This window comes from Dryobates pubescens, chromosome 16, assembly GCF_014839835.1.
Source record: "Dryobates pubescens isolate bDryPub1 chromosome 16, bDryPub1.pri, whole genome shotgun sequence".
Lineage (NCBI taxonomy): Eukaryota > Metazoa > Chordata > Aves > Piciformes > Picidae > Dryobates > Dryobates pubescens.
In genome coordinates, this window is record NC_071627.1 from 18219248 (window position 1) to 18245966 (window position 26719).

The 26719-nt window shown below is 49.5% G+C and overlaps 2 protein-coding genes across 3 annotated transcripts in view; one reads left to right on the forward strand and one right to left on the reverse strand.

The window, feature by feature from the left end:
- Nucleotides 1–96: 96 nt before the first annotated feature.
- On the reverse strand, nucleotides 97–8271 carry ZNF346 (zinc finger protein 346). Its single transcript, XM_054168426.1, has 7 exons — nucleotides 8191–8271; nucleotides 7977–8080; nucleotides 7792–7887; nucleotides 6247–6397; nucleotides 5044–5283; nucleotides 2456–2549; nucleotides 97–1149 (listed from the first exon to the last, which is right to left on the reverse strand). The coding sequence occupies exons 1-7, from the start codon at nucleotides 8249–8251 to the stop codon at nucleotides 1044–1046; spliced, it is 852 nt and encodes a 283-aa protein (XP_054024401.1). The 5' UTR covers nucleotides 8252–8271; the 3' UTR covers nucleotides 97–1043.
- A 527-nt stretch (nucleotides 8272–8798) lies between these two features.
- UIMC1 (ubiquitin interaction motif containing 1) overlaps nucleotides 8799–26719 on the forward strand; it is a 41180-nt gene continuing 23259 nt past the window's right edge. Inside the window, exons 1-4 of one of the 2 annotated variants that reach the window (XM_054168425.1) lie at nucleotides 8799–8957; nucleotides 13027–13184; nucleotides 21304–21394; nucleotides 26566–26690. In XM_054168425.1, the coding sequence (XP_054024400.1) occupies nucleotides 13035–13184; nucleotides 21304–21394; nucleotides 26566–26690 (366 nt within the window). In that variant the 5' untranslated portion in view covers nucleotides 8799–8957; nucleotides 13027–13034. The remainder of the gene's footprint in view (nucleotides 8958–13026; nucleotides 13185–21303; nucleotides 21395–26565; nucleotides 26691–26719) is intronic. The other variant, XM_054168424.1, reaches the window with a different exon arrangement.

Below are 26719 nucleotides of genomic sequence, written 5' to 3' on the forward strand. Positions count from 1 at the left end.
TAGTGAAGGTAGATTTTCAAAGATTTATAGCTAATGACCAGCTAATGATTTGACCAAGTTATACTACAGTTTTCTGCTACATCTAAATTGATTTCCTCTTCCCCCCTCCCCCTCTTAAAACCCTCCTTCCCCAGAGTGTTTTGGTGGCAGTAGGGAAAATGCTGCACTTCCATGCAGATCCCAACAGAATTAGTGATGAACTCACACTTGCTCTACCTTCCTCTGCTGATCACTGCTGCCAAGTTTGGCTGAGATTAGTTTAAGTCACAGGGGGTAAAGACACACACGGTGAATGATCATGTACACCTGTTTCCATAGGAAACCAGGCTGAACAGTTACTTCCTTCCACATGGAAATCCTCACAACAGAAGGATGAGCTGTGTGGAGAGCCAGGAACTCAAACCCTTCTCACAGCCCTCCACTCTCACCAACAGCAGCTTGCACTTGTTAGACCCAAACAACCAGAACTGTGGTGCTGCAAAAGGCTCTAATGGCAACCAGTGGCTCATGAAATGCTGCACAGAAGCCTGACCACAGGAAGCATGGAAGGAGATGCCACGCTGGTTATTTCCTACTTTTTTGGCCTGTACAAAGCTAGACAACCTGCACTGTGTCCCACATAAGCACTACTTGTCATGGTCTAGGAGCTCTTCTCCAGTAAAAGCCACCTCTGAGCATGGGATGCTGGCTCTCCAGGTGCAGGAATCCCTTATTTACTCTGGTGAGGGAGGAGGTAGCCACTACCAGCTTGTTGCCAAACTTTCCTTATACCAGATACACACCTCCTCTCACACCGCACCCACCTTCACAGGAAGCAATTATACAATGAAAACTACTCTAAGGGAGTGAAATATTTGCTGTCTAGCAAGTCTCTTCCAGCTGGATCCTTTTTTCTGACAGATTCAGTCCCCGTTCTGCTCAACGGGTGCACACAGGAGGGTAGGGCTTTGCTTATCCAGAGGGATAATGAAACCATTGTGGGCTGGCAAAGGATGTGCGTTCTTGGGCCACCAACAACTCCAAGAACAGTGCTGCAACTTGCTCTAGAAGTCTTGGCTGAAATAACTGTAGCCTCCTGGGGCAGTTGACTCTTCCCGGACATACTGCTGTGGTGGGAACGATCCAACAACTGGCACTGCTCCTGGCATCCTGGACATTGAAAGGAGCAAGAGGAAGAGAAGGGAAAAAAAGAGACAATGTCAGAAGTGCCCTGAAATGTGCCAACAGCAATCACTGCTCAGCAGGCATGGCTGTCAGTGGAGCAACAGCCTGCTGTAGCCAAGTCAACAACTTGCCAGAAAAGCTTCCAAGTGCATCCTTGCCCTCTGTGCCTGTGTGTAAACAGACACCTTTAGTGTGGCAGAATTAGCTATTGTGCAGCTCAAGGAAGATTAAACAGCTTCCATTACAAAGCAAGTATTCTGGCTCTCCTCAGACTGCAGAAGCTAGCCTGGAACAGGACTGAGTGGCTGAAGCCAGGAGCAGCTTTCTGGAAGGGAGTTGTGTGGCTGCAAAAACTCAGACAACATCTATGTCCTTAAAGGGAATATTTATGGTTGTGTGTTGGGAACATCCTCAATGTTGTTGTTCTAGAAAGGGATACTTTTTGATGTGTTCTGGCTGTGCTGGTCAAGAGCTGAAACCTTCCCAGGATGCCGGATGGAGCGAACATCTTCCAGTCAAGTATTCCAGAGAGCCACGGGAGCACGGGGCTGTTATTCCACAGATAAGGCAACAACAGATCCCAGTTTTCTTCCTCCCCTCTCTGGGAAATTTAGCTATGAGTCTGTCCTCACTTCAAGGCAGGGTTTCTAATCTCTTTCTTCTAAGAAGCTCCATAACCAACCCAGACTCATTACTGAGCCTCTTCTAGTGAGAGCTTTGAAATCAGAGATCTGAACTTTGCCTGTCTGTAACAATTGTTTTTGGTACTAATCATCCACCAGGCTAATATTTTTTCGATTCATAATACATGCAGGGAATGCCATTATTTAACTTACCAGCCATGAGAGAGCAAGCTCAGGAATAGAGTGTTAGGTTTCCAGTGGGTGTTGACTACATGCCAAATTTTAAGACCAGTAACCCCAGGAGAAGTTCGAATGGCAAGGAGATCTCCGCTAAGCCAGTCTTTAACTAACTTAAAATCTCTGCTCTTAGAGAAGCCGTGTTTAATGAGTGTCAGGCTGAGCTGCACTGCAAAGATCCAGGCTGAGCTGAACGGTCAAGAACCGAAATCAACGGCCGGGCCCTTCTAGCTCAGCAGCATCCCGGAGCTGCCTGCAGGGGGAGCCGCAGGAACGGATCGGCTCCAGGTGCCAGCGAGCAAGCTCACACCGACCCCGCTCTGCTCGCAAGTCAGCTAGAAACATGCATTCAGAACTGCATTTTAAGTTATATTTAAGCTGCCATTTGAATGGAGAGGCTGGAAAAACTCTTAGACGCCAAGGTTACTTACTGATTCTTGTGTTTGAAGCCACTGATGTGAGCTTGGTACTGCTCTATGGAGTTCAGCACTATGTTACATGTGCTGCAGGGGTACCCCTTCCCAGCTGAAATAGACATCAATGTTAGCACACACAGCTAGCCAACAACGTGGTGCCTGAGGCAGAAACAAGTGAGATAATCAATCACTTGATGTGTTAAACAGCCGCTAAACAAAGACAAATAGCAAGTCAATAGCCTGGCCAGGCGGGGAGGTCACAGAATCCCACTACCCCACCACATACCAGCCAGGCATTGCAAGGGAATTGCTAAGCCTTTCAATAAAGCTTTACTGGTCAGAACATGGGTTTGTTTACCTACAGAAACAAAGACATATTTCCTGTAAACTTTCACAGTATCAGATATAGTATAAGTCTCAGCATTGAGAGAGGCTATGCTGCCTTCACAACTTCATTTCTCTCTCACATCTGCAGTTCTCCTCCATCTGTACCTCACAGGCCAGATGATAAGGGAAATACACAATTACCAAGCTTAAAGTGTTTAAATAAATGAAAACAAAGAAATAATAACTTTAAAAAGCAGCCAAGAGGAGATTACACACAATGTCCAGCTGCACAACGAAGCATTCTGCTAAGCCCTGCCAAAGGTGCCAACGGAGAACATTAAGCTCTGTCGCTGAGCAGTTTGGTTACAGTCAGTGTATCAGTTAACTGGAAAAAAACATGCTTGCAACAATAGTTGCACTAAACAGATCAATGGTTTTGTGTAACATGACAACTCCATCTGGAATGAAAGTTCAGGAGGTTGCAGATACTGACGAGGCAAGCATGGCAGCACAGCTCAGCCCAAAGAGTCTCTAGCAGGTGAAGATCCTGGCAGTTGTCCTCAAGACACTAAGCACTCCTGAATTTTGGCTCCCTGGGAGTCTCACAAAGAAAACATTTCCTTAAGGTGAAAGAAGAGACTCACCCCAGGGGAGCAGAGCAGCATAATCACAGAGTGAGAAGCACATGCTGTAGCAGACACCTCCTCACCCAGCTGCTGCATCTCAGTGATTTCAGACTAGTGGGACACGTAATTCTGAAAACCAAGCCAGACCTGGGCAGCAAAGGCCAGAGGAGCTGTCACAACCCTTGGGTCTGCCCCCCTGCATGACTAAGGTCAAGGTCTCCCTGTACCAAATTCAGCCAACAGGTGTGTGCTCAAACTTGTCTAAACTGCACTCCTACGTCCCAAACCAGCAGCACCTAGAGGAGCTGTGAGCAGACAAACACCTCAGTGTTGCACTGTAAAGAATGTATTTTTATCTGCTGCCACAGACCCCAAGCAAAGAGAAGTTCAGCGCCAGGCATGGCGGTCAGAACACAGCGACAAGCAGAGAGAGGAGAAACATCCTTGACTGCAGCACACCACATCCAAACGGCCTCTGGACACAGCCCAGGCTCAAACTTCACCTGAACAGCTGAAGTGCCTTGAAGATGTGTCACAGGCACTCTGGTTCTGCTGGCACTTCATAGGAGACGTTGCTCACACAAGCAAAGGCGCAGCCCACCTATCCAGCCTGCCTGGGCTAAGGCTCCTGCCACTGTCACACCAAAGTGGAACTATTCATCAGACCCCTCTAATTAGGTACTGAGCAGATGGGTAATGTAAGATACCAAGCACCTTTTCCATCTCCCACATGACTACACAATGTGGGAGAGAATATTACTGAGATAATTGAGCTTCATTTCTTGTAAGTGCTACCGGTATCTAAAGGTGGCCTGCAAAGAATTAGAGTAATTAATCTTCTGCTTGTGTGGGCTTTTATGACAGAGAAAGAAGCCCTTGAAGAAGATTTTAAGATGATTTGTCTGCTTATTATTTACCTCAAGTATCCAGCAGGTACTAGACTTCCCGGTCCAACAGAAGGCTGCTGGGAGGAACAAGGGAGTTTACCATGAGCTCCTAATGCTTTTGCTGGACTCCAAGGGCTTTCATCACACAGAAGTGCTCATAAGCAGCAGATCATAAACCAAATGAGCTTTAACTGTCTGCCTAAAGTTCTTCCTTAATAGCCCTTTTTTTTTTTTACTCCCCCCACATTCCTGTTTGCTCTGGAGAGAGTTGCATTAGTTCATCAGATGGAAGTGCCCACACAGAGGCTGAAAGGCATTCAGGGAGAAATCTCTCAGGCTTTCATGTGCTTTGAAGCAGCAGGTGCAGTCAAACCTATTTCTTCCATCTTTGGCTAGTCCCCTCCAAAGACATCAAATGCCACTTTCATCTTTCCATTTTGGATGCAATTACCTAGTTAGAAACAGTCCTGGCCAAAATCCCTGGATTATCTGCACAGAGGATAAGAATGATGCATCCCCAATTAGACAACATCACAAAACACAGCCCAGAGCTTGTCACGAGTTAACTACAGCCTGAAATCTCCTTGCTGTTGGGAGCTACATCAACCAAATCAGTCTTACGGTGTATAATCAAGATCCTCATCATCAATTCTCCCCTGCTCCCCCAGCATGGACTCTCTCATCCAAAGACCAGCCAGACACATTCCATTGCTCTCCCACCCAGCTCTACAGCTATTTATTAGCCTGCCTGCCGAGAACTCACCCATGAAGGACGCCGCCGGTGCATCAGGGGTTCGACCATAGTGTGCCATCAGCTTGTGTTTGGTCTCTTGCTTTCTGTGCTTCTTGCCTACATAATGCTGTTTTGCCATGAGGGGATTGTTGAAAGTGGCATGGCAGAGGCTACAGAACTTGTCTGGGTCAGTAATGTCCTTGTTCTCTTCGTTAGAAGACGCAGTAGAAGTGGGGAGGGTGGCAGGATGCTTCTGTGGGGGTGCTGGTTCTGTAGGGTGAATCCAAACTCTTGGTCAGTCACAGAACTCAGAAGTAAAAAACAGTCACTTTATTTCCCTAAAACCCATGTTAAAAAATCCCAATAACCCACTGCTTCTAAACCCCAAACGCAGACAGAGAATGTAGGTGTAGAAACACCTTGCAGCTGCAGAACTTGATCCTGAACCAATGTCATGAGGAGTCTTGCCTAAGACTCTTTCTGCCAGGAAGATCACAGCTCAGACCTAACACAAGCTGCCATCCTCAGGCACAAAGGCTTCATTTTCACTCTGTCCTGACCAGCTACAGCACTCCAGGCTCTTGGCTGCTGGGCCTTTCCATCTGCTAGAAAAGGGATTGGACACAGAGGCAGCTGCCCCAGGTCAGAGCTGACACCTGCCAGGGCTGCATGCCATTGTGAGAGAGGTCAATGGCAGGTGCTCTGGGAAAAGCACAAGGTCAGGACAGGTACATGCTGATGCTTCCCAGCTACACTCTCCCAGCTCCCATCTATCTGCAGCTCACAAGTCATTGACCCTCAGAGGCTACATCTCTGCAGTTGAGCAGGCCTGATGAATTTGCTGTACCAGAGATTTACCAGTCACTTCAGCCCCTGTAAGCCTTCAGTGAGCACTGTACCCTGTGACAAGCATTTCTACAACTTAATATCACTCTCTCTGAAGAGTGGCTCTTTGCTGGTCCCTGCACACAGGGATGGGTACAACACTGCTGCAAGCTGCATCTCTCCCAAACAGTGCAAAACAAAACCACTCAACTTTTTGCCAACACTAACCCAGTGAGCTGGCTGCTGAGAGATGCTGCATCTCTGGAGGTGCTGCCTTACTCTGTGTTGCAGGAAAGAGACCAGACATCCTCACATGAACTTACACTTGGGGGTCCAGTGAGCCTCTGAGCTTTTTTATTACTCAAGCAGCCCTTCAGCACAACACAAAAGCACTGCAGACAGTCATACCTTCCACTTTGGGGGACTGCTGCTTCATGTTCTTAGCGTGGGTCTTCCCCAAGTAGTGAGATGTTGCCACGGCTGGAGAGGAAAAGGTCATGTTGCAGATGGGACAACACTTGTTCCTGTCTTCCCCATTGCTGCCTTCCTGCTTGCTGTCCTGTGCACACAGAATCACAGCATGGTTGGAATTTGGGAGGAACCTCTGCAGGTCACCTCATCCAACCTTGTCATGAGAAGAAACACTAAGGCATAGGGATCTAAACAAACAAGGTAACCAGAGACATTCTATTATTAAGCTGAAGAAGTGTCACCAAGCAGGATTTCCATGATGTGGCATCAACCTCTCCCTCACTGGAGAATACTCTTGCACCAAATGACTTTTAAGCTGTTAGTGAACCACCCCAGGCAGAGGGGCAGCCCTGGCCTGTATGGGTTAAGGACAAGGTCAAGTGTGCGGCTGTCAGCATTGGAACTCTGCAAGGTGTGAACCAAGCAAGGCAAACATCGCTATCAGCTGGGACATCTGCAACACGATGCCAGTGGAGCAGGCAGCAGCAGCCAGTTCTAAGCCTAGCACTATGTGCAAAGGCATCTGCCTTTATCCCCCACTGCAAATGCTGGGGAATTAGGGATTAAAGCTGAAGTGATCATAAAAGTAAAATCTGTTTCCCAAATGAGTCATGGGGCAGACAGATGGCCAAGTGGAACGTGATGCCTTTACTGACCAACAGGCTCCAGGGACTGCCTGAGGAAACTTAAGTTAAAAGAGGATTGCTGTGGAAAAAGAATTCACAGAATGGTCTGGGTTGGAAGGGACCTCTGAAGGTCATCCTGTCCAACCCGCTCTGCAGTCAGCAGGGGTATCCTCAACTAGCTCAGGCTGCCCAGAGCTCTGTCAAACCTCATTTTGAATATCTCCAGGGATGAGGCCCCAACCACCTCCCTGGGCAACCTGTTCTAGTGTTTCACTGTGCCCATAGTAATGAACTTGTTCCTAAAGTCCAATCTAAATCTGCTCTTCTCTAGTTTGAAGCCATTGCCCCTTGTCCTATCACTGCAGGCCTTTGTAAACAGTCCCTCCCCAGCTTTCTCATAAGCCCCCTTTCAGCTACTGGAAGGCTGCTGTTAGGTCTCCCCGGAGCCTCCTCTTCTCCAGGCTGAACAACCCCAGCTCCCTCAGCCTGTCCTCGTAGCAGAGGTGCTCCAACCCAGCGTGCTCTCTGCGACAGCAAACTTTACACAACGATGCTCCTGACAAGCTGTCACTCATTTCCCCCTTTTCTTTCAAACAGGACCATCAACACAAAGCAATGTGCATTTCTTTCAGTGGGGAAGACATTCTCACCTAGGCTGTTTAAATGGGAAGGGCAGCAGGAACTGTGCTCGTTGAGACAAAGCCTTGGAAACACGCTTGTCTTTGAGCCTCTCAGTTCTCACAATGCCCTTTCTGAGGATGTTTCCTTCATCTATTTTTAAAGGTGCCCAGGCCATACAACAGCAGGCCCTGCTTGTCGGTACTTGGACCTGAAGAGCTCTATGCTCTCCTCTCACCTGCTTCACATCCAGCTTCATCTTCTTCCCGTGGGCGAGCTCCTCTCCGCCGTGGATGGACAGGTACCGCCTCACCTTGTTGGCGTGCTTCTTGCTCTGGAGAAAGCAGAGAGAAACCCGCCGGCCCCGCCGCTCAGCACCCCGCGGTGCCCGGCGACGGGCAGCGGCGACTCCCCGCTTCCTACCTGGTAGTGGGCCAGCCTCTGGGACTCGGAGATGAGCAGGGCGCTGCACACCTTGCACTGGGCCTCGGTGAAGATGTGCCCGTTCTCCCGGATCAGGCGGTCCACTGCGGGCGGAGAAGGGGGACACAACCAGCGCGTCAGCATCTGGGCCGAGCCGCGCTGAGCCTTACAGGCCCTGAATAGTGCCCCCCGCCCTCACTCGCCCCCTCCTCACCTGCCTCCTTGCCCACCGGCAGCCCCGCGGCGTCCCCGTTGCTACCGGCCCCGTCCGCCATCTCCGCCGGCCCCGCCCCACTCCCCCCCGCTCTCGCGAGAGCCGTTCACGCACCCCCGCCCCTCCCGCGCCTAGCAACGGCGGGGCGGCCTCCCGCGAGAGCCCCGCGCGCCCTGGCCGCGGGAGGCGGTGGCGGCCATGTCAGTTGTGGGCAGGGCGGCGAGGAAACCGCGGTTTCCCCAGACATCGCTGGCAGGCCCGCGGGGCTTGGGCTTTGTGGGCGTCCCCGCCGCAATAACAGCGTTAAGCGTAAGGGTAATTAACCCTTGAGGCACTGAGTCCTTGAGGGAGTTGAGGTTTTGCCAAACCACGCTTCTCTCCTCCTGGGGAACCGGCGCCCGCTGCTCTGCCCGTAGCGCCCGTCACCGGGCTGAGAAAGCGGCAGCACCTGCAGCCGCACCTCAGAAAGAGGTGCCGGAGCCCATCGGCCCCTCGGAGGTGGGTCCGTCGCCTGCCCGCCCGCGACATGGCGCCGCCCGCCTCAGCGCTCCGCTGGCCACGTGACGCGCCGTGAAGCCGCCGCCGCCGCCATCTTGGGTGAGGGCAATGAGGCCTCCGCCGCCAACTTGACTGCGGGTGAGAGACCCGCCGACCGGGGCCGACGCGGCGGGGCGGCCCGGTGGGGAGGCAGCGGCGCCGCCGCCTGTGGCCGCGCAACGGGGCGGCCCGGCGGGGGCGGGGCGCCGGCCGCGGGAGGCCCGGGCCCGGTGAGTACCTGTGCCCCGCGGGGCCTGGCGCGCCGCTCCGCGCCAGGGCCCGCTGCTCCGGGGCTCGCCTGGGGCTCCTGGGACTGGGCTCTAAGCTCCCCCACCCGTGGCCGTTTCTTTCTCTGGGGCTGTTCCAGGGCTGATCCCCGCTAGGCATGTCCACCGGCTCCCGCCCCAGGTGATCCCGCTACCGGCGCACTCCCGCACCAGCCCTGTGCCCCGGGGGTGGGGGTACACTCCACTACCGCTCCCCTCAAGAGCTGTACTCAAGCCCCTCTTCTCGGAGGGGACCCTGCTTCTGTGCCCTTTGCCGTGGAGCTGTCCTAGTGCTTCTCTTCTGGGGCAGTCCCCTAGGGAGGGCACTCCAAACACGATCCCCCAGAGCTCTCCCCTGGCCCCATTCCCCGAGGTATCTCTCCAGGCTAGGCCCTGGGGGCAGCCCCTGCTCCTCTTGGCTCTCCCTACTAGGTCTGGCTTCTTTTCCAGAGGCTCCCATCTCTTTGGTTCACCCCATCCGTCCTGGGACCCTCCCCGTGCTTCCCACGTTGATGCTGGTTGAGTTGCCCAGATCCCCGCCATTGTCAGCCAAGCCCTCAGATCGCTGCGGAGCCCTCTGTGCCTGTAGGCATTCGCTCGGGAAGGGGAGGACCTCGGGTGGGTGCTGGGGAGAGGGTTGCTCTCCCCCCATGCGGAGCTTGGTGCTGGAGGAGGGATTGATGCTGCGTGCGGGATTGCTTGTGCTGAACTAGAGAGAAGCTGAGCAGTTAGGACCTCCCGCAGCGCTCAGCAGCATTTGCAGATGAACGGCGTGGCCTCTGCAGTCCGTGTGTCCCTCCTTGGGAAGAGCCAGCGCTACAAACGGATCGATCCTGTAAACAGTTCCTCTCCCCCTGCGTTGCTGTGAGCCCTCGCTTCCTGCTGGGCACAGAGCACCAGCTGGGCCCTGCGTGCTGGGTCGAGCAGAGGGTCCAGGGATGATATTTCCCGGGAGGCATGCGGTGCTTGTCCTGCCTGAATGCTGAGCCCCTTTGCTGTGCTGCCGGGGAGCGTTTTGCCTCTGCTTCCGGGGGGGGGGGAGTTGTTTACAAAGCGACAGCCTGTGCCTCAAACGGCTCAGAAACTCATCCGGGGATGAGAGTCATTCATTTTTGGCTTCATTTTCAAGCATTTTTCAAGCTGTCACAGCTTGGCAGGTCTGTAGCTGCAGTGTCAAGATTTAGAATTATTCTGTCGGTAATTGCTTTCCGATTCATCAAAATGATAGATGAGAAGGAAAATGACAAATAATCATAAGTTGGGGATCTTCAAGGAGATCCCTAAAAATGTGACTGGAGAAGCGTGGCATCTGCGGGGCCCCTTGTCAGGAGGTCACCTTTGCTGTCAGAGCAGTTACAAAGAAATTCTCTTGAATTCAGAGGTGGAAAAAAACCAAACCTGGATAACTGCACAACAAGCTTGTGAGCCAAACTGCAAAGGTAGTTTTAGATAATTCAGTCTTTGGCCTATTTTGCTGAGCCTAAAAGCAGGTATCATCACCTCGGGTACTAGCAGCTAGTCCTTCCAAGTGCTAAAAGCTTCTGTGCTTAACTTCCCTACCTGAAGTAGGGGGGGGGGGATGCACTCTAATGCATGTTTTCTTCCCTCAGCTGTACCAGCTTGTCTAATAAAAGCTATTACTGCTCTCCTACTCATAGCCTCAGACGAGCACAGCTACAAGTGATCTCTTACTTGTCTTGTTCCCTTAGTTACATTTCCAGAGACTCGCTTTGCCACAAGTCCCTTCAATTTCAGAAGCGTTGTGGGAGTTGTGTGGTTACATCTCTTACATCTTTTTTTTTTTCCCTCTTTTTTTTTTTCCCCTGCCTCTCCTTTAAATGTTGAAGGCAGGTGACTCATCATAACTCCAGCTGATATTTTTCAGTGATCTCTTATTTAGCACAGTGCATCGAGCAGAAGATGTATCGCAGAGTCAGAGGAGAGCTGGCGGTGCCAGCGTGGATTTGAAAAACAAGGCAGCATGGCAGCTGCTTGTTTCTGTTTGCTTTTGTTTCGGTGGGGAAAAAAGCTTTGCAGGCTGCCTCCAAAACCAGTGACCTTGCACAGGCTCACTTTCCCGGGGCATGGCCGTTCCCTGCGCTCCTCCCAAATGCCTGCCTCTGCAAGTGGCTTTCTTCCGATAAGGGAACCTTCCCCAGCGCGATGGGTGGCAGTTGGGTGTGAGGCTTGCTTCATCTCACTGGACAGAAGGCAAAGAGAACATTAGGAGCAAAAGATTAAAAACAAAAAAAGAAAGGCTAATGAGGCTATTCCAGCAAGGCCTGAGTTAGCTCAGCTGGAGCTTTGTTTTGTAGCAGTCAGTGCTTATACAAAAACACTGCTGCTTGTTATTTCCCCTTGCTAAACAGACAAGCGCTTGTGGACTGCAGTGGTCGTTGCAGTCAGTTCTGGGGCTGTGCATGCCGTTTGTACAATATGCTGTCTTCAGAGAGCTCAGCAAACCTTCAGTTCAAATCATGACTCACCAGGCTAATCGTCTTTTGTCTCTAGGCATGTGTGTGCGTGTATTTGCAGAGGAAGGCAGGCAGAGAGGCTAGGGGAGCTTTTGAAGGCTGTAGGTAGTGGAGTGTTCCTCTCAGCCTCACCTTGCTGCCTCGGACTGTAGATGGAGCAGTGTGCTGCTGTTTGCAGTGCTGATGGGGGTTTCAAACTTCTTGCTTGTCGGTGTTTCTACGTTTAGTGTCTGTTTGCAATGTTCTGGTGTTACACAGAAAGGTTCCACACTACGCTGGGTTATGTAGAGGCTTTGTTGCATCTTATGTTACTCTGATTTCAGATGTAAGCAGCACATTTGAGCTATTTCAGTGGAAGGCAAAATGATCCTCTGGAAGGACACTGGTCTGGGAACTGGCCAGCTTGACTTGCTTTTCTATCTCTGTCATCCTCTGGTGTGTAACAAGAGGCTTGTGGCTAACTACTCTGCACACGTTTCATTCTATCTTAAACAGAGCTGGTCGTGCTCAGCCTGCTTTGTGAGGCTCTTTTAGATTACAGTTCAGGAAGCACTGACTGTTGTTACTTGCCAAACAGCAAACAGGCAGGAAAGGGTGGCTTAACTCTGTGTGCCATCCTGCTGCTCTTGTTCACTGAGATCTCCTCCTCATCCTCTCAGCTGAGTCCTTTTTGATCCAAGCAACTAATGCTTGCTGTGCATCTCTCCAGCAGTCTATGGGCTGCCAAGGAAAGGAGATGCTGAAGTACTAGCTTGCATTGTGTGGGCACCTGCCCTCAATTGTGCTGTTCATAGAGCACTCAGGTTTGCACTAATAACGCTCAGCAGGTTCCTCCCTGCTCGTCAAGTGCCGCCTTTAGTACAAATGGTTTGGGCATGTCTGTGCAGAGGGCTTCCGGAGGCTGATGCTCATTGAGGAATCCAGGCTGCAGATAAACTTGTCTTGTTTCCAGCCTGCCACTGTTATTGCTGGCATTTTCCCCTTTTTGTAGTGCTGGTGCAACCTTCCACCAGGCTGCTGTGCTGAGAGCAAAACAGCTTTGTTTGGGGAACGTGCCTTTTCCCCTTGTTTTGTTGAATATAAAAGCTGACAAATTGCTGTGCTGTGGTGGGTTCTGGTATGCAAGTTTCAGCTTGATCTGCTTCCCCAGCCCTGGTGTGTTGTGTGCCAGGGCAGTGGAGCTGTGGGGCTGAGGAGAGGATGCTTGGGGCTGAGTTGGAGACCAGGAGACCTGCCATGAAGCGATGCTTTGGAGGAGTTTGCTGATCTGCTTTAAGAGGAAGCCTCATTGCTTTGGAGCAAGGGCATTCAGAGTAGCTTTGGTCTGCATTGCTGTTCCCCTGAAACCTCTTTGCAGCAATCAACTATAATAAAGTATTCTTAACTAGATGAGTGGTGACTAGTACATGTGGCTCCCAGTAATGCTAAATCCACCATGCTTTGTAATAAGGTTCTAATGCCTGGGGTATTTTGCCTAAAAATAGCCTAAAAAGGATGGCTGTTAGGGGAAATCTAAATCAGAAGGAAACAAATGGCTTTTAATCTTTCCCTCTGTTTAGAGTGAAGGATGCCAAGAAGGAAGAAGCCCACGGAGGGCTTGGACTCCCGAGGTCAGGATGGGGAGGAAGAGGAGGAGGAGAAGAAGAACTTCAGCAATGCCAAGAAGAAGCGCAGTTTTGTGGATGCGTTTATTGTTATATCCGACAGCGATGGAGAGGTCAGTGACCAGCTCATGGAGCCCAGGGCCTGTGCTGGGCCTTGAGCACTCCATGCTGTATGTGCTGGGGTCAGGCTTTGTGCAGAGCATATGGTGCCATTCCCTTTCTTACATAGGAGATGAATCAAATCCTATTTGACTAGGAAATGAATGGTGTACTTCGTGAGGGTGAGTTATGAGTCTGGGATTTGATAACCAAATCCTCTCAGAACTGAATGTGAAAGGTAATTTAAAAGTAACCTTTCCTCAATCCCTTTACAAATCTTTTTTTCCATAATTTTTTATTTGATTGATTTCCAGCTAAAACACAGAAACATGATTCTGTAGTAAGTGCAAATAGATAGAGAATGACTTGGAACACAGGCTCGTGGGTAGCTCAGGCACAGCTGGTGTCTGGTAAACTGATCCTGAATTAGAGAAGCCTGAGTTTGTAACCTGCTTCCATAGGGTGTCAAGGGGAGCTGTGGTATGGATGTGGCTGGCTAAGACATAAAGTATCACAGTATCACCAAGTTTGGAAGAGACCTCAAAGATCATTGAGTCCAACCTGTCACCACAGACCTCATGACTAGACCATGGCACCAAGTGCCACATCCAATCCCCTCTTGAACACCTCCAGGGATGGTGACTCCACCACCTCCCTGGGCAGCACATTCCAATGACCAATGGCTCTCTCTGTGAAGAACTTTCTCCTCACCTCGAGCCTAAACTTCCCCTGGCGCAGCTTGAGACTGTGTCCCCTTGTTCTGGTGCTGGTTGCCTGGGAGAAGAGACCAACCCCTTCCTGGCTACAACCACCTTTCAGGTAGTTGTAGACAGCAATGAGGTCACCCCTGAGCTTCCTCTTCTCCAGGCTAAACAATCCCAGCTCCTCAGCCTCTCCTCATAGGGCTTGTGCTCGAGGCCTCTCCCCAGCCTCCTTGCCCTTCTCTGGACACATTCAAGTGTCTCAATGTCCTTCCTAAACTGAGGGGCCCAGAACTGGACACAGTACTCAAGGTGCGGCCTAACCAGTGCAGAGTACAGGGGCGGAATGACTTCCCTGCTCCTGCTGGTCACACTATTCCTAATGCAGGCCAGGATGCCCTTGGCCTTCTTGGGCACACTGCTGGCTCATGTTTAGGTGGCTGGCAATCAGCACCCCCAGGTCCCTCTGTTTGGGAGCTCTCCAGCCACTCCGACCCCAGCCTGTAGCTCTGCATGGGGTTGCTGCGGCCAAAGGTTCCAATCTCTGATCCCTTTGCAAAGATCATCCTTACCCTGAAAGGTTGAAATGTCTGTGTCTGTTACACCTGAAATGTCTGTGTCTGTTACAGCGGTGTTGGGATGAGTGCAGGAACTCCCTCTTGGGGGGGAAGCCGGAGGCCTGAGGGTCTGTCCTCAACTGAGTGAGGAAATTGCTAAAGTCGGTATTTTGAGGCATGATCTTTGAGGCTTTGCTCTGTCCTGTCAGCGACTGGGGAGCCTAAGCTGCTTGTTGTAATTCCACCATTTTCAAAAGCATTTGGTTTCACTCCCAAGCTGTAGATCTCAAATCAAGTCCCCTTCGCTCCCACATCTGCGGCGCGCCGCGCCACAATGAGGCGATTATCATGTGAGGAGGGGAAAACGCACTGGAAATAAACAGTGAAAAGCTGTAGGGCAAATGATATTGGCTGTTTTTTCTTTGCATTGTCTTGAGTTCTTTCCCATTGGGAAATTCCCTGAAAGAAATGGAACATATGGCAGTAATAGTTCAGTGGGGTTAAACCCTTAGCTCTGCAATATGCTAAGTTAACTTCAGACGTCTGCTGCATCGCTGGCCTTTATTGTGAGACCTATAAGGGGAAAAAAGAAATCAGCAGCTATAAGAGCTGCTGCAGTACATAAAAGATCAGGACCTGTTATTGTCTGCAATTATTCATCTCAATGTGCGTGTATCTGGGAAAGAGGAAACAAACGTCTCTTAAAGCACATCTATAAAAAGGTTAGGCTCCCTGGCTGTTCTGTAAGTTTGTCTATAAACAATAAATTCTGATGGCATAATCGGTCATATTACAGAAAAGGATATGCTCAGAGAGGCCGTTAAAGAGCCAATTAGGTTCTGTTTTAAGTGACAACAGTTCAGTCAATCGAATGAGTGGATTTATTCAGCTCAGTCTCTTTCTTTCTTTCTTTCCTTCTGTGAGTCATCAGCTTCCAGATCCAGTGCCACAGTCTCTTGTCGTTGTTGTTTTCTGCAAAATCAAACCCCAAAATGTGATTTACTTGGGATCTCAAACCCCACCCCCACCCGTCTGGCTTCTGTAAGTGTCTCGACTCTTCAGCGTACATCAAGTTGCATTTCAATTTCAAACCTTGTATCTGTTGTTCTTGCTCTAGTAAGACCTTGTTAGGTGTTCAAGAAGAGGTGTGGGAAGCTCAGATCAATAGCAATTTTGGAGAACAATACATTCTCAATTAATCTTGCATCTGTTAGGACATGGTTCCTTATGAATCAAAAGCTACAAGGACAATTTGGGCATCATTGATTTGATGGCTTTCTTCCTTGGCAGTCTCTTGGCAGGTATCTATAGAACAAGTCCCTAGTTCTGCTTCCAGACCAGCAGATCTTGTAGCAGCTGCACCTGGAAAGCCTCCAGTTTCTCACTTTTGATGATCTTTGGCAGACTGCCTCTCCCAGGAATTTTTCAGTCATGCTGGATTATCAAGCTCATCCATGTTATTTTGCCAAGTTTTCTTTCTTTTCTCATGTCTGTGCTGTGGCATCTGCAGAGCTGCATCAGAGGAATTTTTCTGGACATGGGGCTTTCTGATCTCTGCTATATATAATCCTGGATTCGGGGAACACTTGGCTGTTTTGGGGAGGGGTCAGACAAAATAAGAAGTCTCTCAGGCTCTCTGGAAACAAGAAGAGATGACCTTCATGCAGATTGTGTCTCAGAAAATGTAGACATGATGAATGAGCAAAGTGCTTCCTGTCTCCCCTGACTGTTTAAATCCTGTGGGGAATTGATTGCCCATGCCAGAAGATGGGTGGTTGTTCACAAAGTCACAGTATTTCAAGTAGTGCCCAGCAATGTTCTCTCCAAGCACAGCAATTCCTGGTCTGTGTCATCAGCCTCCTGCTTGAGCTGGGCTCTTGACAGAGATTCTTTTACCCACAAGACTTTCTGAAGCCACCTCTGAAAAATTATTCTCAGCCACAGGAGGCCTGGCAAGGCATGAGCATTGAGCACAGACAGAGGCCCAGCAGTTTTGTTAACCAGTTTGATTGATCTGCAGCCTGCAGTGCAGTTGATCCCAAAATACTGCTGATCTGCTGTGAGACTTTTTGGAAGACTCAGTTTTTCCTGGCTAGATCCTTTGGGAGCTTTGGAAGTATCTGGCTCCACTCAGAGTGTTTGCATGAAGTCCCACAGGCTCTTCCTGCCACATCAGCTCTGCCAGCCCTTGGGAACAGGCGATAAGACTCCAGGGTAATGAGTGCCATCTATTTCTGCATGGCATCCATGGCCTGTCTTCCCTTTGGTATGGAACGTTCCTTTGCCTGAGTAGTTCTGTGTTTGGAGATACAGTCTGGGTAGGATCACAGACTTGTTTTGGTTGGAAGAGACCTTTGAGATCTTTGTGTCCAACTGTTAACCTAACCGTGCCAAGTCACCACTATACCGTGTTCCTCAGCATCGCATCCACATGTCTTTAAATCCCCCCAGAGATGGTGACTCCACTGTTTCCCTGAGCAGCTTGTTCCAGGGCTTGATAATCCCCTGAGTAAAGAAATCTTTCCTAGTGTCCAATTTAAATTTCCCCTGGCACAGCTTGTGGCTGCTCTTGTCCTATCACTTGCTACAAGGAAGAAGAGACAGACCCCCATAGCAGTGTGAATTGATGTTACAGGGGAGATGTTGGCTTTGGTAGAAAGAGGGAGGTGTGTTTGGGCATTGGCTGGAATACCCAGCCCATTGCACCCCCCTGTTCTCCATCAGCTGTCTCAGAGGGCGCTTGCCTTGGGACCAGGCATGGCCTCAGGGACATCTTGCTATGGAGAAGATGGTGCTGGAAGTTTCACAGCTAGGATGACAGTTCCTGACCAAGCAAGTGAAGCAGAGCCTCGTGGGAGTGCTGCTGCAGCACCCTGCTGTCCCCACGGGCTCTGCTGTGGTACCGAGGGACCTGGCGCCTCCAGTTCCCAGAGGAGAATGCATAGAGTGTGCTCTCAAGGAGGCTCCACAGCTCTGCTGTGCTCAGTCCTTGGAAATCAGGCTGGTCTGAATCCAGATTCCTCACAGCCCAGTAAAAACTCTTTTTTCTACAGGGGCTTCCCTCCCATGTGTCAGGAACTGCACATCTGGCACAAGCCCCACTGAGTGTCGCTGTTCAAGTCTCCACTTCCAGCAGGTTTGCTCTAATGAGCTGAAAGATAGAGCAGAGCTGAAACATGTTTTGAACTGATGGCAGAGGCTAATAAAGTAGGGTGTGAGATTCATTTCAGCAGTAGCCTTGGCTAGGGTGAAGTGTGGCACTTTCAATATCTTAACTGTCTTTAAAAAAAACCAAATTAGCCTGATTTTTCATCTGCATATTTCCCATGCAGGACGTGTGATGTTTGGGTTTATGCTATTGTTAGATGGTCCCAAATGCCATTGAGCAGAAAAATTACCCAGACCTTTTGACTTTGCAGTCTGTACTTTTAGCCACAGAGATGTTCTTCTGTTGTAGCCCTTCCTTCCCTGAGTCAGTAGAAGATGACTTCTGTGGTTTATGATGTGGATTCAGGGGAGCAGGATGTGGGAGCCTGGCTACTGGCTTCCATTTATGGGCTTTTAGAAGCAAGTGGAGCTGTATCTGTTTCTGCTGGCAGAGTCAGATTCTCTTAAGTATGTGCAGAAGCATTTTTAAAATGGGAATTTGATCTCCTGCTGCATGGTGGAAATTAAACAGGTTTAAAAAAAACCCCAACCCCCTCCCGGCCGAAAACCCCCACCACAAACAAACAAACAAAAACCCACCCCAACCACCACCACCACCAAAAAAAACAACCCAAAACAAGGCAGAATAGTGGCTGCTTTCCACAAATGTGTAGGGAACTTTGAAACCCATCTTTTTCTTGGTCTTTGTACAACGCTGACAGTGAAATTGCTCATAAGAGAGCATCATAAATTAAACTGCAGAGCCTGACACACAGGAAGAGAATTTGGATTCCTTCTGGCCATTATGTTTCAAACTGAAGGCAGAGGAGGAGAGGTGCTCTCCAGGCTGGCACTGAGCAGAGGTGTGCAGTTCCCACCTTGCCTCCACTGTAGTAATTAGCTTCCCTGGAAGTTGTGTTTTGGAGATGACCTTGTAACTAAGAGTACTGGCTGCAGTTTGGGAATGTTTTAATTGATTAAGATTATTTTTGGACTAGTGATCTTATTAGAAAGGCAGTTGGTTGAGTGGCCCCCTGAGTTCCTATTATCCTTGTAGACAGATGAGCATTAAAAGGTTGGGTCAGAAAGAGCAAACCCTGTTGTCTTCTCTGAATTTGCTTGGCCCCTTCTGCTTCTCCCATCCATGCCCGCGTTTATGCAGAGTGCTCTGGGGCCTGCGGGGCTCTCTCCCAGCAGAGGTACAAACAGCCATAAATCCTAATTAAAAGGTATGTTTTATTTTCTGGGTTTAAAAATAAAGAAGATTTAAGAATTCTTGGAATTGAGATGTGTGTGTATATTTTGGCCCATCAGGATTAATTGGATTTGCTTCAGCGGTTCGCTCTGCTGTGGCTGTTGGGTAGAGCGCTGCTAAGCAATTTAAACATCTTTCTCCAATGGATGAGGTTCATACAGCACGTGTCCTGCAATAATTTTGCTCCTGCCACCGTTGTAAATGTCGAGATTCTTCAGGACCCAGCATGAGGAACCGAGGCACATACTCGGCTGTGCAGGGAAACGGGGCGGCTGGCTGGCACCGGGCATGCCGTTCCCCTCCAAAGCCCTGGAGGCGTTTGAGCCCCGTCTTTTCGTGTGGTGCCTGTTGTAAATGTTGTGTCTCTGTGCACAGAGCAGGCCCTGGCAGCCCTGGAAAGTTTGGTTTGCTCAAATAAATCACATCTGTGCCCTGGAAAAGAGCTGCAGATGAGAGCGTCAGGGTTGACCTTCCAGCAAGTGCAAGAGTGATGAGGGGAAGATTGATGCCTAGAGAGAAGAGCTGGGGATTTGCAGAGCCTGCTAGGATTAAACTGCCCCTGTCTTAAACTGGAGTAGGTTTAGCACTGCTAGACAGGGCTTTGGGGGAGAGTGGGAGAGCTGTTACTTAACCTCCTCCAGCATATAATCCTGGTGTGATCCCACAGATTGTTTCCCACTCCCTTAGGTCTGAACTCCCCACAAGGTCAGCAGGGAGATGCTGCTGCAGACCCAGGCAGAGCAATTCAGGGTAGGAGAACTGGTGGCTTTTGGAAAACTGCAGAGAAGGGCGGTGTGCCAGGGCCCTGGAGGAGAGAGAATTTCACTTACTGAGCATGAGCTAGGCAGGCTCAGAAGAAGAGAGCATCCATCTTCTAGGAAAAGAGAATCTGGCTGTGTAGAAGCCTTTTGGAGCCACAGTGGCAGGTCTAAGAAATGAGGTATCAAAACCAGGCTGGGTGTGGAAGGGAAGGAGTTAGTCAAAACCAAAAACCCTTAGGTGCAACCCTGTGTATGGACTTGCTGAGTGTGACTGCTGCCTTGTGAGGCGATTCTTAAATCAGTGGAATGAGGAATGGGACAGGTATTAGGGCATGTAAAAGCTGTAATGTATTAGTGTTTCAGGAAACCACTTAATAGTATGTCTTGCAAAATCTTAGTTGGATAAATAATTCAATTTGGTTTAGGTACTAACATTCCTGGATTGAAATCCTGCTAAAAGACCATCAGCAAAAGCTGGTGATGAGCAGAAAGGCTTGTTTGAGGGAGATGTAAAGCTGAGGCCAAGAGGATCAATATTAGGTCTGTGTGCATTTTAACATCCTCATTAATGATGTGTAAGAGGGAGCAAGTGGTGTATATACATTAATAACACCTGGAGATAACACTGAAGCTGGAGATGTCTTTGACAAAACTCAGCCTGGAGATGCAGTCCAAAGGACTTCCCAGGAGTCAATTACACTTGAAAATAAGCAATGTATCCACTTGCATTATAGTAGTGCAAACCCCGTGCCCCACCTTGAAACCCCACTCCGGGCACAGGAGGTGGTTGGAGGCAGAATTGTGTGGCCAGCTTGCTGTGAGTCTCATGGACAGCAAAACCAGCTGCAGCTGCAGCCAGAGCTGTGTGAAGCCCCATCCTGGCCAGGCGTGGGTCTCTGCCTGAAATGCTGGGTTTGATTCTAATCCTACATGATTTAGAGAGACAAATTGGAGGGGGTCCAGTGCCAGCCTTCGGTAATGTGTACGCCCTCGCTTAAGCCGTTAGGACAGCAACTTGCATAAATGTGTGCCAATTAAGCCTGTGACCATTCTTGTTGCAGTTCCTGTGCTTAAAGCAGCAAGCACTTGAGTTGTTTGTGTGGGTATTATTCCAGGAGGCGTTGAAATGACAAATTTCTGAAGTATTCAAGCTTCAGAAATTAAACACATGTGGCAGCACAATGAGAGAGTAGCAGCAAGTGTAAATACAGCTGGCTCTCCTGTCCTTGGGGTGCATTAGTGTGTGTCCCCCAAAAGGCTTAGGATTCCAATTCTGGTCAGCTGAGGTTGTCTGGGCAGAGTAATAGATGCTGCCTGGCAGGAAGCAGTCCTGGCTTACAGGTGTGCCACGCTCAGTTATAAAAAGAATTTGTTTTTCTGTTTTGAGTGCTTCCAAATACTGCTGTTTTAGCAAGACCAAACAAATGCTTTCTGAATCATGGGCAGCAGGTGCAATGCATGGTGGTGACTGGCACGAAGTCTATTGTCTCTCCTACTTCGCTTGTTTATGTCAGTCTGTAACTTCTTGCTCCTTATGCTTGTCACATAGCTTTTAATAGTTACAGAATGTGCTTGAATTAAGTTTGAAATTCAAATTTCACACAAATGGAGGCTTGTTCTTGAACCAATGTTTGTGTCTGAGTGGGGTGGGGGGAGCTGGTAGTATTTCTTACATGTTGTGTGCTCTCACTGCGTTTTTTTTTCCATTGCAGCAGGAGTCAAAGGAGGAAAGCGAATTGCAAAAGAAGAGATCAAAACAGCAGCTGGAGAGAGCGAAGTTTGCTGCTAAAAGGAAAATTGCACGTAGGTCTCAAGTGTGGGGCTGGGGAAGTAGATGGGTGCCGAGCAGCTACTGCTGTTTGTCTTAGATTATTTCCCCTGCAGAAAGGCTGTGATGTGGCTGGGGGTGCAGCTCTCGGAGAAAGCCCTTCTCAGGGGTAGAATTTGCCTTTCTGAATAGGCACACTGTCACTTGTTTTCTCCCCAGGCGACGTGTGCGCAGACTGGAGCGCTTCCAAAATAAGTGTGCGAGGGTGTCGGTACCTCACCAGCTTTCAAAACTGGTTGGAGCCTATCTGAGAGCACTGTCAGTCACAAGCTGCTTTCCTGTTCAGGCCCCTCAGCTGCTGCCTTTCCCTGAAACGTCGTGAGGCCCTGACCCGGCAGTCGCAGCTCAGGAAAGATCTGAGTCGCAGCTGACAGTTCCCTGCAATCATCGGCTAGCAGCGCGGGGGCAGCCCGAGAAGCCAGCAGCGCTGGGCATCATAAGGAAGGGTGTTAAGAGCCAGAGATTTGCTTTACGTCATTTTGCTGTTATATAAAGCATCGGTGCACCCACATCAACAATGCTGCGTGTGGTTCTGGTCTCCATGTCTTGAAGACACAGTTGAGCTAAGGGACATTGGTGAAGGGCAACCCAAGGCATGAAGGGGAGGGAGCAGCTACCTTAGGAGGAGCAACTGAGAAGCCTGCGGCTGCTGTGCTAGGCGAGGAAGGTGGGATCAGAGTTCACGCCAGAAAAGCAGTGCCTCAGCTGAACACAGAGCTGTTTACCAGCTCCTGCAGCCGGGGTGCAGTTGGTGGAAATAGCAGGGGATAGATAGGTTTAGAATAGGTGTGGGAAAGTAATGCTTCACACAGCATGTGGTGAACTGCTGGAAGTTTGTGTTACAGAAGTTTGTGGAGGGGTCAGTACCAGCAGCTTGAATAAGGGATTAAATGTATTGGCGGACAGTAGGCCTGTAAAGAGATGCTCAAGGGAACAGGCTGGGATATTCCCAGTCATACTCTGCTAACAGTGTTTCAGCATGCTGAGGATGTAAAAGCAGAAGGCGCTGCTGAGTGTGGCCAGGCTTGCCCGTACGGCACCATGTGTCAGAGTGGCCAGACAGGTGGGACTCTGCTTTGCCTCAGCGGGTCTGTGCCCGCAGTGTTGTGCTCTGCAAGGCCATGTGGCCCATCCAGCATCTTAAATTAATTTTAAAATTAACATTTTAATATGGGAGAGATGCTGTCTCCTGCAAAACCCAAAGCAATCACTGAACAAAATGGAGCATGCCACTGCTCTGCAAGCAGCAGCAGCAGCAGCAGTTGGGCCTGTCAGTCCTCAGAGGGCTCGTGTGAATTAAATGGTTTTTAATAGAGGCCTAAGGCCATAGCATGAAACAGCCTGGCTCTTTGTGGGAGTTGAAACCCACTGTGCGTGTCCTGTGTCGAACAAGTGAGACAGCAGAGTCAGAGATGGGGGAAGAGCTTTTCTTTAAATTTTCATTTTTTCTTTTCTTCTTCCTCTCCCAAAAGAAACAGAACACCAAATAAAAGCTGAAACCCCCCCCTTGGAGATGCTGTTAAAGATGTGAGTTGCTGAAGTTGGATGTCCTTGCATTCGGTGCATCAGGCTTTGGGAGCTGGTGCCGTGTGAAAGGTGTTCAGGGTGCTCCAGCAAATCTGCATGAGACAGGGCTGGCTCTCTAGCCGTTGTATAAGGAGGAGTTTTGCTGTGTTTCTAGATGTTGAATTTCTTGATAATAGTTTTTCTTTTCCTGGGGCAAAAGCTGCCTTTATTTTTTTTCCCCCAGTGTGAACGTCTGCCTCCTGGAAGCGCAGGAGGCTGGGGGGGTGCCTGGCGCCACTCGGTCGCTTGTTTAAGCATGTGTGGTAGTGGGGCTGTTCTCTCATTTATGGGAACCTATAATTAGACTTTTGGTGTTTGCTTTTGGGCAAATTAAGATTTGAAGTAGTAATTATTTTTCCCAGTGTCTTTAAATATACTCTGCGAATTGCGAGGCGAATTGCTCTTTTGTGACGATTCGGTGCTTCTGGGTAGAGCAAGTTCTTCCTCCTCAAAACTGGAACATTTCAGATATTTGCAGGCTCTGGTTCTATAGCACAGCCTTCCCTTTCTGCTTTGTTGTGGTTTTATTCATTTTAACCTAGAGCCATAACTAAAATACATCTGTGACGTTTCATCCCGACAGGATAAATGGAAACACAAACCCTAAAGAAGTCTCCCTCTGTTTTTCCAGAGGAAGGCAGTGCTTTGAAGCCCATTTGAGTGTTTTCACTTTGGATGGGTGGAAATACTGAGATCCTGCATTTCCATTATTTTCAAGTAAATCTCTTATTAGTTAGTGTTAGAACCACAACTAGTGGGGTATTGCATCTAATTCACTTTGCAAATGTCAAAACGAAACATAAATCGCTTAGCAAATTGCCATATTAGCATTTAAAAAGGCTCCAAAAGGGTTTAATTCCTTTAGGGCTGCAGTGTCTTAAAACCAGTTTCTCCCTGACCCCTCCTTCCCATCTGTGGGTTTGTTGGACTCCTTGGTCCCTGGAGAGGCTCTGGGATTTCATGGTACGTTGGGATGGACGTGTGGCAAGTGGATTTTGGAGCGTGACGTGCAGAATCCTCAGCCGGAGGTGCTGGTGGTTCCCCAGCCAGCAGCGGGAATGGGTGACGTGTGTGAACTGGGTGTAAAGCAGCCTGTCTGTCCGGGCAGAGGGTAGTCGTTCCTCCACGGTTTGTGGGAGACCCTGCCTTACTGGTCTGGCCTTGGGAGCACGGCTGGCCTCTGCTGCAGGCTCCTGGAGCGCTCCTGAGCTCTGTTGGCACACGCCGGTTGGGGGCGAACACAACACTCTGGATTTCTAATCATCCTGAATTATGACCGGTGCAATCAACATCGAGTTTAATAAAACACATGGTGCTGAGAAATGATCAGGCATGGGGCACAAAATACCATCAGCTTCAGACTGCTCAGCTTAAAGCAGGTCAGGTCTCCTGGAAGGCATGAGCAGAACTGCTCTTCGCTCTCCCCACCGTAATGTCAGGTGGATTTAAACTCTAGATTTCCCCTGTCTCCAGAGCACCTACTCAACTGGAACGTGCACTAAGTGCATCTTGTTTGTCGCTGGTTTCTTTGCCAGAGGCAGCATTTGTCTGGCACATTCCCTGTCCCCAGAGGGGAAATTGCTGTGCCAGGGAGGGAGAAGAAAACAAAATGTACAGTAGTAACTCGCCAAAAAATGTTGCTTTTTATTAAGCTTCATGGATGTTGATAGCCTGAACTGGTGAGCACTCAAGCCCCCGTTTCAATTTAAGCACGTGGAGAGGCTTGTGTTGCGGGGCCCTCACCACGTGCACCCTTTTTTTGGCACGTGTCAGAGTGTGCAGGATCTGGCCTGACTGCTGTGATGATTTGGGCAGGGAAACAAATCAGCTGGCTCTTACTGAATGCTTGGGAGGTGTTTGGTGTTGTGGAATTGCTGGGTTCCTGGCGTTCCCGGGATCAGGAGGCTTCTTCATACACTGGGCTGTCATGTGCATTCCATTAAAGCATGCTTTTTATTTTTTTTCCCTTTCCCATGGTCCCTCCTGGCTGTAGCATCATAGAGTGACTTTGTCCAAGGACAAAAGATCCCCATGAGCCCTGAGTGTATTGCAGTCTGCCTTCACTTCAGCCTCCTTCTTAGTTTTTAACGAAATGAAAAAAAACCCACAACTACCCAAACCAAAACTAAGGCTAAGTGCTGATCTAGTAGGACCTGTAAAGGAATCTGCTGCTGGTAATCAGAACAGTCCAAAACTGCTTCAAATCTGCTTGAGTCAGGGAGAACCAGCCTGCCACCAGCAACGAGCTGGGGGAAGGGCAGAGCAAAGCCAAGGCTGGTGCCCTGTTGGATGCACCTCAGTGCAGAAGTGCCATGGTGCACACAGGCTGCGCTCTGTCCAGTGAATCCCAGGCTGCTTCAGGGGAGCCTGCACTGCTGTATTTTAGTGGCTGCTGATAGGAAGAGGATGGGTTAGAAAATGGGAGCCTGCAACTTCTGAACACGTCTTTATCCAGGGCAACGTCTGCCTGGGAAAGGGGCTGCAGCGAGGGCACGTTTTGTGCTTGGGCAGCCTTGCTGCTCAGCCACATCTCCTGCGGCTCCTCTCACCCAGCGGAGAGCAAACCTCTCGGTTCATGCTTGAGATGGTGCAGGATTCAGCCTGCAGGAGGAGGGAGGGGGTTTTGAGGGAAATCTGTCAATTTGTTTTGAGTGAGAAGATGTATTTTTCAGCTCCTGAGAGTGCTGTTGAGTTGTTTTCCAAGCTGCACTCCGTTCTGCAGGCATTGTGTATTTTAAGCATAGTGGAAGCGTTGGTTTGAATCTAAGCAAATAAGTGTTTTCCAAAGTAACTAACTGCTTTGTTTCTAAATAGCCTCTCTTGGCTTCTGGTTTGTTCCGAGAGAGGAGTATTTCAGGAAGAAATTTTCTGCTGAAATAGCAGTTACCACTGTAGAAAACCTGTTTCCCATGCATCACTGACTTAGTGATGCAGTGGAGTGGTGATGTGAGCAGAAGGGGGATGTATGCCTGTGAAAGATCCTCCATAATACCACCAAGCAAGTAACATTATCCTCCACAGAGCTTTCCACCTGCGGCTCGGGGTGAACAACGTGTAGCTCTTTTTCTCTCGGGTAGGTCTCCTGTGGCATTGCAGATGTCTGTGTGTCAGAAGGCGGCGATCTCAGTGCTGTTTGGCTGGTTAATAAGCCTGTTAAAAAAGATGTGTTCTTTATCCTGCCTTGCTGCTGAACCCATCCAGTATGAAAATGAGCACACTTTGGGAAATCTGTCCTTTTCCTCTCCCCTTGAGCACGTGTTCTGCAGCTGCAGAGCGTGTTGTCGGATGAGGGCAGCTAAAATGACCTGTTGCAGTTAATAAACCCAGAGAGCTGGAGTTTAGGTTGTTGGAGAAACCCAAGTGAAGTCCTTGACTTGGGTTGCCTTTTTCATTTTGTGTTGCCTGCCCTGGTTTTTGGTGACACCTTTTAAAGAAAGCTGAGGTGTAGATGTTTTGCTCTTCATTCCTCTTGCAGAGCTGGCACCCTTGGGCATTTCTTCCACTGTGATGGGTGTCTGTTGGGCATTTCCATACACCTGCAGCTGTGGCTTGACATTATCTTTTTTTTTGTCTGCTGCAGAGATGACTGAAGAGGAACAGTTTGCCCTGGCCCTGAAAATGAGTGAGCAAGAAGCCAGACAAGTGAACTGTCAGGAAGAGGAAGAGGAGGAGCTCTTGAGGAAGGCCATTGCTGAGAGCCTTAATGTAAGTATGCTTCTGTGAAGAGGCTTACT